Raw genomic sequence first — 21,819 nt, forward strand, 5'->3', positions numbered from 1 at the left:
TGGTGTTATTGTTGTGCTGCAGTACTTCTTGTCAACATGAAAAAAAAATCAGAATAAAAAGAACTTTATTTTATTAGCCTCAATCTTTTTACGTACACCAGCTCAAGAATATCAATACAAGACTGAGACCACGACTAGAACCTCTCTTCCGGAAGTCTATTGACCAGTGTCTGTTTAGGAATACCAGTAACACGTTATTTGTACTTCAAAACTATTAATCAGTAAAATATGATTTGACAAATGTGAAATAAAAGCCATAAATCTGTAACAGTATATACTAAGTAGATCATCTCCATCAATTGATTATAATCAATTAAATTCTATATGTATTTCATAAGACATCTGCAGGTACCCCTTTTTATCTGATCTATCTATTTCTAAATCATCTTTTGATTAACCACAAAATACGCGACCTATATCTGTTAAATCACTGCACGGCTGTTTAATTTTTCAAGATATTACATCTGATAATTACAAACAGTACAGAAAGGCCTACATACATTTTAAAATTCTTTCATACGGAGTCATTTAATATCTTAATAATACAAAGTTAAACGTTTAATTATAATCTGTTTCGCTTGAAGAGCTTCTTTGTACGGTATTGTTCGTATTTGACCTCTCGAATAGACAAAAACGTTTCATGCAATACACAGTCATAAGGCAATCATCCGGAACGTTAATGGCAGCGCCATCTGGTAACGGAAAGAAAATGTCGATTACTTTAACTTAGCATAAGGATAAACAGAAAATGATAAAGTTAGAAACGATATGAAAAAGTTAAAATATGGTTTTTAGGATTATATAGGGTGTAACAAAAAAACGCAAAGATGGGGAACGGGCTGTGTGTGGAAACTGGGAGTAATATGACAATATTTGACTGGTAAGTTAAGAATTAAAAAAAACTTTCTGTATTACTATTTAAACTTTTACGTATATATATTTCTTGTCTTATTTAAATCTCTCTTTTCTTACCTTACTAACAAAGCTTGCTTTATTTATATTTATAATTTCTGTGAAATATGGTACTTCTCTTATACCTATGTACAACGAACACAATATCTTGAAAACGAATATTTTTGAATGAAAAGCATGTATCATATAAAATTCATATAGATGCATATCATAAATCTGTCCGTGGGAGGCTAGATAGGGTAGTCAAGCACCCGAAGCACCCCCTAGTCAGTCATATGATAATTCATATGTAACGGTATAAAAACAAACAACCGATTTGTGTAAATTTTTTTCGTGAAAAGAACGGAAAGACTAGTAGATAAAGCATAAAAATACCAGTTATTAAAAAGGAAGTGAATGAACACTCATACAAAACTGTTTTTACTTCTATCAATATACAGATTGCATTAATGAAGTCAAGTACTGACGAAATCGGTTTTCCACATGTTACAGAAAGAAATAACATACAGTTGAGATATAGGCTTTACTTTTTTACCCTGTGCATAGTAGCACGCCTTATTATCAACGCGTAACGTTAGCAATCAACGACTAGTTCTGCAAACCGACCCCCTTTTCTCTCTATAATCGCCAACATCAACGCTCTACAACGATAATTAATGGATTCAACATAAAATAGAATTACCATTTATAGATCGGCATGCTATACTACCCTCTTATTTTAATCAAGCACCATCGCCGACCTTTACTTACTATGATAAACAGTATAAATATCATATATGTCTATGTTTACAAAGAAGAAAGCCATCCATCTCCCTTTTTTTCGTCACCATCAACACATAACATTGATGATCAATACCTAAAACATTACATATAGTTCTACATTTATCGAATTCGTCCTCCCCCCTTTTCTTTCCAAACATGAGAATCATCTATATATTAAGTTAACATCAAATGACTCAGTCAATTGATAATTAAAATCGTTGTGTATCTTTAATTAAGTAAATATGAACATTTTTATACCGTTCTCGCTATCGATCGTTACATTGTCTGATATTAACTATAATTCTTTCTATTGAAAAAAGAAAAATCTAACAAATAGAAATGTGTCAATAAGCAAAGGATAAAATTTATGTGTCAATAGTATTGGGGTGAAATTGACCAAACTCCGGAATAGCGGTATAGTCTTCCATGTCTAGGCTCAAGTCAACATCGCCACTGTTTTGGAGTTACAAAAATAACAATCTAACCTTGGAGTTTGTAAATGTATCCCGTAGAAATGAGGAACACAATACCTGGTTTGACATTGCTTTCGTGTCGTATTGGCTTACTTTCTTGAAAGTATTTCATAATAGCTAAATAGAGTAAATCTTTTTACAGTGGAACTGTATAAATGTCCTTGGACTTACGATACGTGCAATGAATTGAATCATACACTGTACATTTACTTAGGTCCTAACTATTTTCTTCTCGAGGGTCTGGGATTTTATATTGAGGGAAAAAATTTTTTCGGGCAAGGACGCATATATTTTTCTTCAGCAACGCCATTTTTTTTTATATTTGAATATCTCCGTTATTAAGTATGGGTGTGGGGGGGGGTGAATCAGGGGGTCAGGGGAAGTGAATCATATTTTATTCTGTCCATGAGTAAGAAAAATAGATTAACATTTTGAATAGTCTATTTTTGAAATATCACAGTGCCCCTCGCCAATGAAATTGTTGGTATCTCAAATAAGCAAAAATCCGACCAGCAAAATGTATTAAGTTCAAGTGTTTGTAAGAATCAGGCAAAATGGGAAAAATCAGAAACTCGTATGTTAAGATCCCACCAATCTGACAATGTAATATCACTCAAGGATACTCTCTCTATTTGAAAAGACCATTATTTTATCTTTACATCACTAGTTTTGCACAGAAATGTTTCAATAAAATCTTTAAAAAAATGATGCTTTCGAAGGGTAACTGCCCTTGAAATATTCATTGTCAGTGCATTTCAATGAAATTGTAACTTAATGGTTCAGCATGATCTTGTCTGTTTTTCTTGATTCTGATCATGCAAACAGTCAAATTACAATATCAAAATGATGTTTTTTTTCCATACCATGTTTCACCAACTGTCAGATTGTATTCGGTTATTGACCTTCACAGAATTTACCGTAAAAGAATATTTTTAATTATAAAAGTAAGTTTTAACAAAAGTTTAAATTTAAAAAAGACACAGATCTCAACACGTTTGTTGATATATTGACATAGGAAAGCTACCGTACACCTTTGAACTGTTGAAAAAATGTCTCATTAAAACATACTTGTTTGCATTCGTAATGTACTTTAATACCAAGTCATTTTCATTATTAAAGTTCTTTACAAATACAACGAGGTCTATTTTTAAAATTAAAGTGTTGAAATTACACACTCCTTTTGTAAATTTAGGATTATATACAATTGTAAAAGTGACCAGAGGAATAGAGGGGGGACAAAAACAATCGCAAACGGCAGTAAAATTTTAAGGGAACTCTTTGTAATACTGCCATGATTCATCAATTATAAAGAGATAAGGAAGACAAAATGTACATGTACTTTGGGGACCCCGTCTGTCCCTCGAATCAGAATATGGAAGCTTACTGCAACTGACCAGACCTGGGTTTCCTAAAAAAAATCAAATTGAGATTTGCCTCAAATCCTTGAGTTTTTCCTCAAATCTCCAATTTCAATGAATTTGATTGGTCCAAATTTGAGTTGAGGAAGAATTTGAGGACTATCTCAATTTGAGATTTTATATGAAAACGGCATCGATAAAAAAACCCACAAAATCCGAAGATTAAAGATACATGGACGCATATTATATTCCCAGTAGAGTCCCTGCTGTGTCATCTCTGTAACAGCACGTGAATCTGTTTCCCGAACAACCACAAACCAAGAGCTTTGGAAGAGTATGAATCATTATTGATATATCGGGGCCAGGTTGTGCACTTATTGCGTTCCACCATATCTGTTCCCGTTTCTATTACCTGCGATGTAAAAGCCCTGCTCCTACCTACATCGTTACATGTGTATGGATAGAACCTAAACTTTAAGAACACTCATGGGTTTATTGAAATATTGAAAGAAATGGTGCATACCTTCTACTAATTTTCATTTAACTTGTGGTCCTAATGCTGGCAAGCGCTGGATTCGCATCTCATGATGGACACAAAAAATGTAGGTATACGATGGTCTATATAAAAATATGCAGAATGTGAATGTCTGTTTACAGATAAGAAACAACAATGACTCTAAATATTTTGGGATATATTCACCAACATCAAAAGCTAGGACGCCTATAACTGTTACATATTCTACCCTTTATTGATCTCGTAAATGACCACAGATGATGTTGTTTATCAAGATATAGGAATAATCTATCTCACTTATAGCTCTATCTGTACTGAACCTCGGCTGAGCAGTTAGTACGCTTCGTGGAAGTGCAGGGTTTATGCAGGTACTAAACACGTTACAGCTCAAATGAAGTAACATTTGACAATGTCTGGTTAAGACGTGATCCGGTTTATTCAGGGTTCGTGTAAAGCAGATATCACTGTATCAGTTTCGATAGCGAGTACTTTGAGGAGGTCATTGACCACTACTACAATAACATCTGTTGGTAGAGGGCACATCAACCTCCCTGTACAAATATTGTGACAAGACCCGTCTTAATATAGTCTCTCGTGGAAATAATTACCCATACTGTCCCTTGGCATTATCATATAACAAAACCAAATCATTTCCCCCTCCTTTTAGCTGCTAAGAAAATAATTATCTGCTGATACAGAAAGAGTATATTAACCTTTACATAGACATACATGTACATGTATCATCAGTGTAGTGTCATTGTACGTACTTTACATGTATATCACGGAAAAGCAAGAAAACGGACAAAAACGAATTAAAATATTGGTCACATTTGTATAACAAATTTTAGCCCCCCCTTTTTTAAGGATGAAGGGAATTGTATGACTATTTCTGTTAGTTGTAGGAAATATAAAAAAATATACGTTTTATTCCTTAAAGGTCAAATAATATTTTTATATTTTCTCCCTTTTAAGATCGTTGAAATTATAGAAAAAAAAATCTCCACAGAGTGCAGAATTCGCTAGCATGTTCATTTTGATGTTATTAATACAAGTGGAAATTGAAAAGTTAAAAAAAATAAACTTTTGTAAAAACAAACAAAAAAATAAGGAAAATGAACAATGCCCCGTGCCCCTTTTCTTTCCGAAAATTACTGAGAGACCAAAACATCTGTCGAGATAAGATATTATTAGTCTCTATGTAATAATGATTCGTTAGAAACATCTGTTTGTCTGTCATTCTTGGAATATTTGTGTACCAATACCTATCTTGTTTGATGTTCGACAGAAATACATGTGTATTACCAAAACGTTTTGACAGATTAAGGATATAGATATTGATGGATATAAACTGCAGACAGTTATCGTTGATTCAGAATAAGGAATAGTGGAAGCTTGTCCTTTTGTTGTAGTTTGTACATGTTGTGTAGTACTGTGGTGCTCTTCCGAATCTTCACCATGTGCATTTTATTTCTTTTAGACATGGTAGAGCCCCCCAGGGCGGTGTCCATTGATGTGGTTTACTAGTTGAGTGGAGTCATATGAATTTAGGGGTGGGGGTGTGACTGGGTAGAGATGGCCCTTCATTTCGAAGCATATGTTAAATGAATAAGTCCAGTACCCACGCATTCTTTTTAAGTGAACATACAGTAACTATTTGGTATGTGGTTGCCTTTTCAGGTCAGATCTCAAATAGCCAAGCATTTTCCTTATAATTCATTAATCCATTGTAAACATTGAAACACTTAATGTTAATTCGTTTGTAAGATCGAAATGACGATTTGTTTTGTTACTTTTAGGCTGGCGTCGGTTTCACAAAAAGTCGTAAGTGTGAAATTGATCGTAAATCATGACGTTACAATGCTAAATTACTTTATGACGTCATTACTTACGATCAACTGAAATGAATGTAGTGTAAAGAAATTACACGGGTTTACATGACTGCAGTAGTTTCATTAAAAATGGTGGATTGTCGTCACTATGCACAATGCCCGCTTAAGAAAAAAAAAAAAGAGATTAATTAAGGTCACACACCATGCTTACCCTTAATGTTGCACATTGGCAATGTCTTCGGTGGAAACAATATATAACGAATTAAAAAGAGAGATTAATGTAAGTCGCGAGACAGATTTAAGGTTTTAACATACATAGCAACGTTTCGACTGATACCTGTACTTGTATTCTGTATACAGATCCGTGTATATACATTTGCAAACAAATGTCGGTCATGCTCACGTGTATCTCGGCATCACAAGTAAACCTCAGGGTGGAACCAGATATTTACAAAAAGGGGGTACATGTATATCTAGAAATTTATATACAGTAGTAGTGGCGTCCAGGCGACCATTTGCTCATTTTTTTATGAAAAAAAATTAAATTTAAATTTAAAATTTACAGTTAGGTTATAGTAGGGTTATAACGGCTGAATCCGCCACTGGAACCCTGTTTAAAGTATCATAAATGTATTCCATAGGTGGAGGTGAATCCAGGAAAATTTGATTAGTTGCACAATTTGAAAAAAAAAATTAGTTCATAGTTATTAGTAGCCTAAACCCAGCCTTTTTTGGATCCGCTCCTGATAGGAACCGGTGCTCTTTAACATATATAAATAGTGACTAACATGAGAAGATTGAATTGTTAAGACAGTCTTTGTTCTTTAAGTAATACATGTACATGTAGGTTTAGGGTACAATGTATTTCATATTATTTTTTACAACAAACTCGGTAGCAACACCACATCGAAGTACACATATGTATTGAAATATTTATGCTTAAAAACACCTCTAACATCATACTCAATAATTTATCAACTTAATTAGATTACACAAGCGAAATTCGCAAACAAGAGAAGCAGTCTACATCATGTTTATATGTTTTCTCAAGTAGCACTCCTGATAAAAATCATGCAAAATGTGATTCATAGTTAAAAAGCCTACATATTTTTATTTTTTGATATTTTGTTTAAAATGTTTAAGTAAACAAAAATTAACATATGGCTTTTCATCTAACCCTTGTTCTTAGGAGATAAAAATTATATAGAATGAAATGTAGAATTCAAAATTATTGGGAAATAACTCTGTAAATGACAATAAAAAGCAGACGGATTGGATTGAATATTTATGCATTTCATCATATAGACATACAAAGCAACTTAATTACAAAAAAATAAAAATGTGCAGCCTTCTTATGGGCGTACAATGTATCACATATATACATAATTTTCATGATTCTTATAAAGACTACTACTTAAGTATTTTGTTACAAACGGTAGAATGCAAACCAGATTTTTTCCGCCTCATAATTTTTCTGTCTGTCTATGTTACCTGCCAGAAAATTTGTCTAAAAATTAGTTCTCTGCTTCACGCACCTTTTTAATTACGGTCGTGTCTATTGTTCAATCGGGTCATTGTTTCTGAAAAGATTTACACGGTGCAAATGTGCATACTTTGAAAGAGTAATCAAGAGAACCAATGTTATAGCGGTAATCAAAAGAATGTAATACAGGGACAAAGACCAGGCATGGAAAACAGACGTACACAACAAAAAGTCGTTTGCAAAATCTTTATGATGGTATAACGTTTTTTTTCTTTTTATTTAACCAAAACCAAATTACTGCCAGACTTAAGTGTAAGTATTTGTAAGATTCAGGCAAAATGGGAAAAACCTGAAACATACATGTCAAAATTTTCACTCAATGATGCCTTCCCTATTTGAAAAGACCATTATTTGATCTCTGCATCATTGGATTTGCTTTTAAGTTTTTCAATAGAATTACACTATCAAAATTATGTTTTGTTTTGTCATACGATCACCCACTGCTTGATTCTTAAAAAGACTGGCACTTAAGAATTTGATTGGTTTACTCAGATTCTACTGTATTGAGTATGTTATACATGAAAATTTACTACAGTAGTCGTCTCGATTTAACAGGTTTTTGGTACCCTCCTGTATGGTTTGTAAAGGTTCATATCAGCAAACGACTCCGCATAGTATTAAGTAAACGGAGTTATTATTTGAGAATAATAAACCATTTGAATTGACATGAAAGGTATGATATTCGTTCGGAAGACATGTTGATTTTAAACAAAAATAAGAATCTAGAATCTAAGTTTAAGTAAGAATGATGGCATTTTACATTACACCCATGACAGATGTGATATAGCCCCACTGTTCTGTCCTCCATTCATACCAGAACCTCGTATCGCTAATCCGTATTCCTGATAGAGTGTACACAAGCCCATTGCTTTTCTTCTGTAAAAAGATGGATGGGATTTGTCGTCAACTCATCATATTAACATTTTTTTTTCATTTCAAAATATGCTTGCATATATAACGCCTTAATCACCTAAATATTTATTTAATATTAAATTAGGTTTATGATAAGTTATACTGTGCATTTGGATAACTTTTCATTTGTTTTTCTCGAAACAAGAGTTTTTTCTTGCCAACGACGAAACGAAACAAAGACTGCTTGACAATCAAGCTATCAATTCTTCGAAGCATGGCAGCTATGGAGAAATCAAAAGTACTTGATTCATAAGTCATCCCAATGGGATATCCACTGATTCTTTTTCGTGCATTTAGAGAAATTCCGAGCTTTACTCAAGCTTTTCATACAAGAAATCACCAGAAGTCTCTTGTCATGGAGGCATACTATAAAACAGGCGACAGTTGTTTGCTTATTTCTACTTGAAGCATGTGGAAGCTCGAGTATTTATACACCAGACTTCTATTATACATTTGGCACCATTTAATTCTCATTTGAAAAATACACGAATACAAGTGAATTAAAACTAGACTTATCTTGAAATGGCTGACAATATAACTATCAGACCAATGAATGTTTTACAAACTGTCTGATTTAATCAGCGACTTTCTATTATATTAAGGTAGATCCTTTGTCATATACACGCAGCTAGGAAAAAATGTACATGTAAAGGTTTCCACTAAATGTAAATGAAAATCCATGGCAACGCAAAACAGACGCACATAATTAGCCTGTATCTCTTTCCGATGGTATTTAAAGTCCCAACTAAAAAAAAAATGCGTGAGGCAGAAAAAGGGGCTCCCTTCCACGAAGATATGTAAATCATTTAAAACAACTTTTGAAAGACCTCAAAGTGTTCTTACTTATCCCATGCCGTGTTATCTGGTGTTTAGGCGAACAAACGGACGTCAAAAGATTAGCGCATGAAAAGTACCGCAAAATTCATGCGACCTGTTCCTTCACTCTTATGAGGCTGACTTTATAGCTGATCTAATCAGAAAGAAAGAATATCGTTTGGCTAGATCTTCAATCTCAGTTTCCGCCATATAGATTACGTATTATCTTTAAACAATCCTAATTTCGGGGATTTGATACATCACATCTACCCAAAAGAACTTGAGATAAAGGATACTACAGACACTGTGAAGTCAGCTTCATATCTTGACCTACACTTAGAAATCGATGGTAAAGGAAAACTATTGACCAAATTTTACGACAAACGTGATGACTTTTCATTCAGAATTGTCAACTTTCCTTTCATCTGTGGCAACATCCCTTCGGTTCCTGCGTATGGGGTGTTCATATCACAACTCATATGTTATGCCAGAGCTTGCCGAAACTACGCAGACTTTTTGTATCGCGCTAGAACTCCAACAAATAGGCTTCTGGAACAGGGTTATGTTGCTTCAAGATTGAAGTCATCACTACAGAAGTTTTATGGTCGTCATCATGAACTCGTGGATCGTTATGGTGTATCCATTATCACCATGAAAACTGATTTATTCAACGGGTCATAGTTTTCCTTCCCTCGTTTGTCTACCCCGGACTTAACTTTTTATGAGCAACTCGGCGGGTGTTTCTAGAAAAGCAGAGGTTGCTTACCCTACCGGTGCACCTGGTCCATGCTCCCAGTTTTTAGTGGAGTACGAGTTGCTCATTTACTTTTGTTATTTTGTATGTATGATTTTAGTTACTTTATGTTCTTTGTTGTGTATGTCTGTTTTCCATGTCTGGTCTTTGTCCCTGGATTACATTCTTTCGATTACCGCTATAACCTTGGTTCCCTTGATTACTCTTCTATAGCACTACATGATCTTCATCTGCATATTCTTGTGTCCAGATTACGTATTAGGTTATAAGTTCATTCTTCATCCTACCGAACCTCTATGTTTTATTCGGACAGGTTCGGAACTCTACTTTTATTTTAGACAGGGCGGCACTCTGCGTTTAATTTGGACAGCTTCGGAACTCTACGTTTACTTTGGACAGGTTCAGAACTCTACGTTTATTTCGGACAGGTTCGGAACTCTACGTGTACTTTGAACAGGTTGTACATGAAGCTAAGGTCATTCAGCATAGTAACACAGTACCTATGATCTTGAACAGTGCGTGTAGATACTCAACATGAAGATGGCTAAATCAGTAGCAAGCTTCCTATAGATAATACATTTCTAAAATTAAATTTTAAACTATACAAATTATCTTAGATCAGAAATAGCGATAAGTAGATTCCTCTTCTTAAAATTTGGCAAAAATATGAAAAATTGAGGTTGTTTGTAGCTTGTTAAATTAGAAGCGTTAAAATTGTTTTCAGAGATGTTTTGATCTTTCTGGCAGGTATTGTGCCTCTTACATATAACGTAAACATAGTGGATTCCACGTACAGTCTGCTCAATACATTAGCAGTGCACCTTGAAAATGTATTTGCACGTACCATTGCACATATCAAGACGTATGATTATTAATTCTTCTATTGTATATTAAAGTAATTCTGTGATATGCCAAAACAATGTCCATTAGACTGTTGATCACTAAATACAGTAAAATCTTAACGAACCTAGAATACGATGCATTTATCCACCCTAAAAAAACGATGCATTTATCCACCCTAAAAAATGATGCATTTATCCACCCTAAAAAAAAACGATGCATTTATCCACCCTAAAAAAACGATGCATTTATCCATCCTAAAAAAACGATGCATTTATCCACCCTAAAAAATGATGCATTTATCCACCCTAAAAAAAACCGATGCATTTATCCACCCTAAAAAAACGATGCATTTATCCGCCCTAAAAAAACGAAAAATAAATAAAAGAAAATCAATATCAATCGCTGTTAACAAATGTCAAACTTCTATATATTTCAATAGAAAACATTTTGTCCGGAAATCAGGAGACGGCTTGTTTCTGATTCCTTTAGGCCTTTGAATTTCTAAGTGATTCAAATCACAAGCCACAAAATCAATCCCAGCATACCTTTTGTGGGGTCCAAATGTTAGAAAAGTTTAACATTTTTCCCGGTCGTACAATTTAACCCCTTTTGTAATGAACAGCTTCTATTCGGTCTCTTTTCCCCTAATCCAAATGTATGAAAACGGAAAGACTTATTGCAGAGTTCAGTTTGTACGTAAGAATGGTCGTGAGACAAAATTCGTCAATTTTCCACAAAACAAGACATGTTAAAAACAACGAGAACGGGAATTTTCGATATAGAACGTATTGAAATCCGAAGACCGATCTGCATTTTATTGTTTACTTCTGGGTCCTCGAAACACTGTATAACAATGCAAAATCTTCTATTTTATGTTTTTTCTTAACACTTTTATTATATGGAAATAGATATTTGTCATTTTTTTATCGGTATTTTTTACACAAAAAGATGTTTTGCCTTTAAGCCTGAATTCAACGCTCTCTGACAAATCTCCATGATTTTGAATGGTAGACTAGGACCCATTCTCGTGAAACCACAGAGTCACATGACGAGACTTACATACCCTATGGGAAACAGGTCAAATAAACCTATTTTCCAAAAAAAAAGTCTTAGGGTAATAGGATTGTAGGCCTGTAGGATATAACTATACAGAATTAAATTGTACCGATAATCCAAAGTCTGTACTTGGAAGGATTTATAACATCTGTATGTAAATAATGACCAGGGACCTTTCCAAGAATGCAGTAAACATGTTAGTTATCAAACCGTCACAACTATTTCAAAACCTCTTACAAAAATACATGTATATAGAGCAAAAGTATTTAACTTCCTTACTTAAATATAATAAAGACCTAAACAAATTAAGTCCATTTTCTCATGCACGAATTAATCTTTTCTGTTATATTTTTAAAGTTTAACATGTATGCATAGTCGAACCTATTTTCATAAGTTTAAAATTCTGGCACAATCACAATTCCTTATTTACAAAATCGAAATTTCATTTATTAAAATTTGTAATTTGTTACATTTCTAATTTGGTAAAATAACTAACTGTTTATAAGATATTTTGGTATAACTCATTCCTACTGTACAGTAAATAACAATGTATGTACAAATACTGTAATCAGTCACGGACCCAGAAGTTTACGTCTATGAAAAAAAGGGGGAAAAGCAACCACGATACACAAGTTTTTCATAAAAATGAAAACATATGCATCTCATTCATGTGTTGATGATACACGATTGCTAAGCAACACATTTGCATGATTATTTATTGAATTATTTGCTACATGTAGATCATTTATTTTTTTCTGATATAAAAAAAAAATTATAACATTACAAAGTTCATGAAGGGGGAATATATGTCCCCCTTTGGATGCAGATACAGGTTCTACTGTGACTTCGTTAATTTTTTTCGTGGTACTTACCTACTAACATGAAATTATAGTGACGTAGGCAAACCAGATATAAATATTTCTCAAACACCTAAATGTAATAGACAGCAGTAAAGCGACATCTGGTAGTCATTGTAATAGTTAAGTGATTACAGAAACGCACATCAAATAATCAAATGTCGAGAGTTTTATGGCTTTTTCATTGTATTGGCGCGTGTTAGTACGTGTACCACACGTTCTGCTTCTGCTGCGTCGGTTGCAGACGACATAAGTTCAGCACGAGCAGGCATTGTTGCATTTGTTTGTTAATCACTAGCGACAATCATAAGATTGTTTTAAACTTCGAAGCAGCTCGGGAATCAGCTATTTCATAAATATGATACTATTCATAGTAGAATTTATGCAGAATTTATATAGAATCTATTTTGGCGTATTTTGACTCTTACTAACTGTTGACTATTAAAAAATATAAATAAAAGAAAGCGTTTTGCTTTTGATATGATACAGGCCCCATACAAAGTACTCCTATATCTAGCCAGCGTCATATTTGAGACTGATTTAATGTGAGTTTTCAATTTCCATACAAACCGCCCCTTAATGCTAACCCGGATGTTCTTTGCGCTTATTCATTTGATTTAACATTGGCCACAAAGAGTACCAAAAAATGTAAAGAATACCACAACACAGGAAACTGGAAGAAATGAGGCATATCTTTGCCCCAGTGATCTTATTTTAAGGTTATCTACGTACCGAAGCAACAATTAAAAAAATGTGAGTTAGACACACAACATTCAATTTTGACACAGATGGGGTCGGGATTGGGGGTGTTGGTATTTCTCATTCTATGCTGGTTTAATCTTGATATCCAATCATATTCATCCAGGTCAAGTGTCAGCTTTTTTTTAAAATTCTGCATTCATATTTCATTTTTTTATCCGACAATTGAATCACGAAACTGTTGCCATTAAAAATCAATTATTGGAGACCATTTTACAGGTTTTCTGAACGTCTGTGTTTCCTCTCTTGAGTGGTGTAAACGTACAATACGCGGTGACGTCACTAATGACTTCTACAAACAAATGAATAAGCGCGAGAAGGTCTCTTTATAAAAATTCAATACTACATAGAGTTACACATTAATTATTGTAGTTAGTAACTAGTTGTGTTTGTTCAGTTTTATGAAATCAAAAATAGTCCAAATAATACGTTAGCTTTGTACGTTTATATGAAGGACGGATCCATTTTGTTTGCAGACAGTTCAAGAAGTCCTGATCAATATAGCCCGCATTGTATATTGTGTAATAGAGAATATACACATTTCGAAATAAAATTGAAATGAACAAGAATAATAAAACAATCAAAGTCAGACGCAACATATATCCGTTGCACACATTTTAACGAAGCAGAAACAAGCATACATTTTTGTTGCTTTAGATCATTGCACATATCTAAAACGATAATACAGCAAAACCTGTATGAAGCATTCTCTTGGACTGTAAGATCTGTTAAGATATAAGTATTTGGTTTTCCTTGGTTCAAAATATAAACAAATTCTTAAGGCACTTCAGGCAGTGGTTGGTTTAGACAGATTTTCGTTTTTGTTCCGGGCTCGCTTTTGGCAGTACTTCTTCCGAAAATCCATTAAATATTTTGAATAATTTGAGGGTCAAATATTGATAAAAGCACAATGAAATATCAATTGAAATAAATTCAAGGCAATCATATGAACTTATGTGTTCCAGTATACCATAATGCCAATAACGTAATGCCAATGAATGTTTCAATTTTTGGATTTGGAATTTACACCATTGAAAGCAGTCAAAACCGGAAACCGATTTGTATTTATATACATATTTGAGACTTCCAGTTTAAATGATATCAGGCATTTCGTTATACATGTATGCCATTCCTCGTTCTACATGTATATGTAAGAGAAATATTTTTTTATTACTTTAATCTCAAATGAAATAAATATATTATTAAGTACCAGTTTCCATACTTTTGACATATTTTCGTGAAATCACGTAGTCACATGACGAGATTTACCTGCCGTTTTGGCCAAACTTTGAAAAATGGCTAAACAGGTGCCGATACATAAAGAAATGTCAATATTTAGTCGTTGTTAATAAACAATGATTACGATCAGTTGGGTGATTAATGCGTTTTTTGTTTTCTTTCTTGAATGAAACAAATTTTTACGCCAAATATTCTCAAATAAATCTCTAAATATACAACTGAAAAAAATCCTCTTATTTACACCGAATTCCTTACAATTTCAAGAGCGTAACGGCAGGTTCGGTAGGTACGACTGCCGCTGACCTTAAATTTCAAGGGCGTAAAAAATAACGGTTGGTTCGGTAGGTACGACCGCCGCTGAACATAAATTTCAAGGGCGTAATGGCTTGTTCGGTAGGTACGACCGCTGCTGATCTTAAATTTAAAGGGCGTAACGGCTGGTTCGGAACGCCGCTGAATCAGTCGTTTCCATACTTATGTTTCTACACCATGCATTTATGAGAAAAAAAAAGAAAAACATTTGTTAGGACCATTTTTGTCTATTTTGCCCTGATTATACTTTTGGGTGCATTGACACCGATTATTAATTGTCTGGCATTTTAATAATGAGAAGATTCCATCTTTCCAAACTTAGCAGGGTCCAGTTTGTCCATTATACATTATTTCAGTAAAATATGTTTGTTTCAGACTCTAAATATGCCAAAGTCAGATATAGATTGGCTATGATTTAGATCGGTTTATTTTATACAAAATTGCACTGGAATTTTATTCAATGTTTCTTTTTTTGTTTTTTTGTTTTTTACTCTTTACATTTCATATAACTAGATCAAATACGTGTCGCTAACAAATCATCACGTGACCGGTTCCTATCTTTATCTAACTCGTCTTTTGACCCTTTCGAAGGCCGAAGTCAACATGCCACCTTTCTAAAATCACCGTTTAAAAGTAAATTAGCTTTTACGTGTTTGCCATAGTCTACAAACTAGAACAGTACATCGGTCTGTGTGAATTCTAATGAGAACTGATCATGCCTTGTGCAGTTCTGATAATTTTCACGTCCTGGATAGCAGAGCTACGCATGTACATTGTAAATAGTCTAGTAAAGTTATACGTTGTAAATTAAAACTGGAAGCGGTCTGCGGAGAAGGATGCCTCCATAATTTTCTAAATGAATACCTTTGCCATACGCAAACGGATGATACATAAATACAAAAGCGGCTACTAGGTCTTTGGATAACTTTCCCACTGAATTTTCTATAAAACAACCGAAGTATTACGGTGTCAGACAAGGCATATGTCAACACCCGCGGATGCTTGGCAAACACGGGCCATTTAATCCAGAAGTCTCTCGCCAAGAGTTATGTGCTAATTATTTCACGCTCATTTCTATTTATACCAAACCAAGTGCTGCTATTTTTGTTGCCAAATTTTAACTTCTCTGAGATATAAGCATCATTGGCACAATTTGGTTTGCATTCGTTTACTGCATAGAGTGTTGAATTTTATTTACATAATTTCTGAGAATTTCTTATTAAAGTGGGGATGGATCTGAAGTTTGCCCGATAAAGATGGAAAAACACAGATTTTTTTTTGCACGTGATATTGTTTTATCTCTAATTTAAGTCCAAACATTTCAAAGCTCTTGCAGATTTCTGAAACTGCTCCAGTTTCGTAATACATTATTTTGGTTTTAATTTTAAAATGTCTCATTTAAAAAAGAAAGAAAATATAACATGGAAGACTAAATCAATATGTTACATAGAAGTTTCACAGCTCTGAATAGCATCCTCAATGGCAATGCAAACATCGGTTCATTTTTGAAACTCGATAAATGCCAAAATACTTATCCTCCATTAGAAAGTTGCTTTGTTTACACAACTCCTGCTCACAAACGTACCCAACTGGTTTATTGAGAAAACAGCTTCCATTTCCGGTAACTGTAGGTACATGTATAAGATGATTTTATCTTGAAAATTAAACATTGTGTGTTTATCAATTGAAATTATGATAACTTTCTCTTTCATCTTTTTACACCAATTCATCAATAAATCATATGTGTTCAGTATGCTTCCTTGCAAAAACAAATCATTACATTATAGCGATAACAGCTGTAGACACATATTTACAAGCAAGACAATTGATTGCATCAACCAAATGCTGAATTCTGTGAACTGAAGAGCTCAACAAAGATTTATCGTTGAATTTGATTTTAATACTGGAAACAATGAACACGAGAAAACGATGGTATATTCATATACTGACCAAGTTTCCGACATGTTCTCGAATGTTTGATATACTATTTCAATCCAAGGGCCACCAACCCAAGAAGTGATATAGGTCGGAAGTCGATATCACTTGTGATACATGTCATGTTCATTATATCATATGTTTTAGCTAAATTTCAAGTGTATTCCGAGTATGTGTGAAACATTTGTAGGTCTAGGGATGCGATTTTGGGTATACGATATAGGGTTTTAACAATCACTTATTATGCATTTACTAAAAAGTAAACCCTACTTTTTACCTTCTTGCTGATTCAATTATTCTTCACTAAACTCATAGATGGGTAATACATCTATGCTCAACCGTTAACGACTTTTCAGCATTACTTGATCTCTTGAGTAATGGCCGCGAGTTCGTCTTTAAACATGATAGAATAAACGATCTATTTTTGTGGTCGTCTCAAGAGAGAATGGAATATTTATATTTCTTTCTGTACTGAAAATTAAAACCGACAAATAGGATGATATTTCATTTCATATTGTAAATTTGTTTGTTACCTGTCGGTAGCATCGAAACCATTTTGAATATTAAATTTCAATAGCACAATTCAATGATATATCAGAGCTGGGTAATGTCAAGGAAAGTTGTGAAGATGGGGAATATATCATGACGTCAGTGTTTATTTCAGCGAATGTGACAGAAGACATGAACTCTTCCTTCACCCTCGTTTATTTCTTACAGATACTTATTTGGAGCATGAATCTGCTGAATTGCGTTGTGCATTCCGGACTTCATATTTTATTTCTATTATTATTTTTTTCTATTTTTAAAACTCCTGTCCTTTTCTGAAAATAACTTTTTATTCATTAACCAAAATTGCTGTCTCGTATGCACGCCCCTAAAAATATTTGTACGGCAAAACCTTCTACATTTGAGTTATTACAATCAAAGTTCATTTTGTGCATCATTTATGCAATTTTCTGAAAACGAAATCCATTTCATCTACCCATCTCATATTTAACACATGTTAATCTTTCATTTATTGGCTATATGATATATTTAATGTTCATGCTTTCAAAACACAATTCAATTCTCAGGATGCCATCATTAACGTTGTCTCGAGTCAATTATAATGATTGCATCAAACTTATACTGAAAACTTCTCAACTTCAGTGAACTTGAGGTAAAGATGGATAATTAGCACGCGGTGCATATTCTATAATTATAAACGTCACACAGACTTAAAAATGATAAGGTATAGATGAGGAAATAATGAGCAGATATATCTGACTTTTAATAGTAAACAAAAGTTACAGGAACTTTATTCGCACATGTGAAGTTTCTTGACAAAATCATAATTTCATAATGAAATAATTGCAATGTACATGTACATTGAAATGGAAACAGATGGAGCATTTTTAAGAAGAGGAAAATTTCTGACAAAGCTAAACAACAATAACGATTAATTGTAATATCCTAAGTAATTAACAGAATGACATGATTACACTGACCAAACTTGACCTCCCGTTTTATGTTTAAAATTTTCGTTTGATTGTTTTCTCTTACGTTTTAGCTTTATGGGCTTTCCTTTTCTGCAAGTATCTTTGATTTTATTGAAAACAAAGTGTACACGTATGTATGTACACCATTATGTATAAAGACAACTAGGAAACACATTGCTTTCTATCTATTCACATGAAAAGCTTGTGATTATATTTTTTTCGTGTATTTACTATCTGATTAGCTTACAATTTCATTTGATACCTAATTTCACGAATCAGACAAAATTATTACATTAACGAAATACTATTACCAGCATGATCTCTCTGATCTGTCGATATAGACAGATAATAAACATTTTATGTCTGACCTGATTGCTGTTTTTTATGCAGTAATTTTTTGGGTAAATGTCAAAAATGTTTTTTTTTTTAAATCTTATTGATGCCTCGGTTCTGTACGCACATCTGCCCCTTCAATTTATAAACCTCGTCGGATAGCTCTGACTTGTTTCAATTAAGGCCACCCCTAGGTATTAACTCTACCGGTGACGCTTTTATGGTCGTGCTACCAAATATGTTTCTCATCACAACGTCAAAATAATTTTACATTGATTTGATGTTTCTTTTCTTGGCAGGGTAGGTTGTTTTCATAGATAACTTGGAATTGTGACGTCATTTATATCGATTTGTACGCAGTCCACAACTTAACAATTCCAAGTTGAAAAGATTTTGATGAAGCGACAAATCTTAATTATGTATGAAATAAAGATTGTTTTTAATTCTCGACAAAGTTATGCTTGTATAACACATTTTGGGACAACTGACTCTTGTTCATTAACTGTTTCGCAGTTCATGAATCCCATAACAGTAAGCTGTCTCAAAAGTGGGCAAAACAAAAGGTTTAAAATGTGGAACTTTGCAGTGGTTTTCGTGATTTCTGCATAACGTCAGAATAATACTTCTGAAGAACAAATACATTGGAAAAGGTCATTATTCTGATGTTAGAAAAGGTCATTGTTTTGATGAAATTCAAGAATTAAAAATTCGACAAATTTGTACAAACGTTGTGATTTAGAATTATTATAGACGTTCAAAGGCTAACGGAAACATGCTTCTTTCACACAAGTACCTTGAACTAGATACACATGTAAATAGGACGAGGTGAGAGAAAACGTCACGGTAGAGAGGGGTACATCATATTTACAAATAATCGATATTACATTTTTCATGAAGTTCATATAAAAAATATTTTGGTAGACATATAAAATCTGCTGAAACAAATTATTATTTATATAATAGCGTTTTAGACTATTTAATGCCATTTACCCTATTCTTGATTAAAGTGCGAAAGCCTCAAGCGTTTGTAAATATCATTTTAGTTATTTTAAATAATTAAGTTCAATTTTCATCTTCTCAAAATCTGATATGATCATAAACTCATCTATAAGCAAGCATTAATGACTGCGTTAAATGAACACTAGACACAGCTTGATCACTCAGAACTAGAAGATAGTAAATATCTTCGTTGCGTTTACTCTGATTTTTTACTGAAAACATCCCACAGTTTTGATAATGATAGGGTTATAAATAGTAGGTGTAGATTCTGTTCGAAGTATTTTTTTCAGTTTCTATATATTTTGCCTCATGTATATGTTTAGTTGAGTTTGTTCTTTTTCTTGTGGATGAACCAATTGTTCATGAGAGTTCCATTTCACATTGATCTCTAGAGTGCTATAAACATTTACCCTACCGATGCACCTGATCCATGCTCTTAAATAAAAGTATAGCATTTGAATGATATAAACTCTTACCCTACATGTGATTAAATTTCCCATTAACACCATATACTATTCCCCATTTATTCCTCATTGTCCCCATCCCCATCCCTCATAAAGAATTTTCCTTTCTCCCCGAAAAAAGCTCAATAAAATACTATTGCTTTTTTTCTTACTCAAATGTTTATATTTCATATAATTAATTTTTTTATTTTCAATTTCTTAAACATTTAGACAGCAATTTTTAATTTAATCTTAAATATTTTTCTGATTAATACTTAAAAAATTGAATGGTCCCATCCACCATACACTATCCCCATTCCCTGTCCCGTTCTCCATTTTCCCATTTTCTAACCCCCTCATACTTTGAAATGAGAAGTTCATTACATACAAGTAATGGTTGTGCCATTTAATGAAGCCTTCATGGCTTACCACATAACTTTCAAAGAAATGTTAAATTGCTGCTGAAAACTTCATTGCCCCAATGTAGTCAAGTAAAATTCAAATCAACCAACAAATGAAAGAATAATCAAGGGAACCAAGATTCTAGCGGAAATCAAAAGAGTGTAATCCAGGGACAAGGATCAGACATGGAAACCAGACACACAGAACAAAGAACATAAAAAAATCAAAATAAAACTTTCAAAGTAACACAAGTACATGAACAACCCGGACTCCACTCAAAACTAAGAGCATGGAGTAGGTAACCACGAAAATTGATGGTCACAGAAGACGTTCAAGTCAGTTTCCGTTTTGCCGTTTAAACGAAGAGTATTTCAAAAGTTTTCGTCGGAATCTGCTTCCTTATTTACATATTTTTACGTTTTATTTGAAAGCGTTGGTATGTACTGTTTTTATGTGAAAATTGCACCTAGGGGATTCATAATTTGTAAAATATTTGGTGGGGGGGGGGGGCTAAAATCTGGTGCAAATTCTGTAGCATTTGCAAATTAAAACCTGTTTTACAAATAAGAATATTTTGCTCTCGTCGCGGTCGATCTAGAGTTAATTTAAATTTTCAAAAAATATTTTGTAGATTATTTTCCTTTGTCTCAGAAGATTATGAGGCCTTAATGACAAATACAAACTAACAGTTATTGGTCAAATGTCGTAAACATGTTTTGTCTATATATATATATCTAACTCAAATATTGTGAAACCTGTCCTAACGAATACCTGAAAAATCCGAAAACCTGTCTTAACCAGATACGTGAATGAAAGTCTTATCACATCAATTTTAATGTACCTTTAATCTTGTTAAACCAAGCAGTTTTTCAAAAGTCTAAAAAGAATTCGGTGTATACAGGTTTCACTGTACATAAGTTCAGGATTACTTACCATGTATTTATTGCGTGACCAAATCCTTTATTGAGGCACATAAAGGTTTTTTAGTCCTTACTTTAAAGAGGATGTTAAGGCCTTAAGAAAACTAGTCACACCCCTCCACATATTTCATGCGCCTGTCCAAGAGATTTTGGACTTTAATCTGTCTTTGTGTCATTATATTACTTTTTAGTTTATTTTTGAAGAAGCGTCATTTTTCAGATACCATGAATTTTATTTCCTTTGTTGTCGGGGCGTTTCAGAGCAGCTTACTTAAACGTCTATTCACACTAGTGGTTATCTTTGAAATTATTTACTGTTTTTTAGTTAAATTTTCGCTGAGGCATATATATTGCGTTTCACCATATCCAA

The 21,819-nt window shown here is 33.4% G+C and overlaps 1 protein-coding gene across 1 annotated transcript in view; it reads left to right on the forward strand.

The window, feature by feature from the left end:
- Positions 1–642: 642 nt before the first annotated feature.
- LOC148600319 (innexin unc-9-like) overlaps positions 643–21,819 on the forward strand; it is a 54,848-nt gene continuing 33,671 nt past the window's right edge. The window contains exon 1 of the mRNA XM_088559731.1: positions 643–880. Within this exon, the coding sequence (XP_088415857.1) occupies positions 828–880 (53 nt within the window). The 5' untranslated portion in view covers positions 643–827. The remainder of the gene's footprint in view (positions 881–21,819) is intronic.

Source organism: Perna viridis, chromosome 13, assembly GCF_037379345.1.
Source record: "Perna viridis isolate PV_CMFRI_1.1 ecotype Kerala chromosome 13, ASM3737934v1, whole genome shotgun sequence".
Taxonomy (NCBI): Eukaryota; Metazoa; Mollusca; class Bivalvia; order Mytilida; family Mytilidae; genus Perna; species Perna viridis.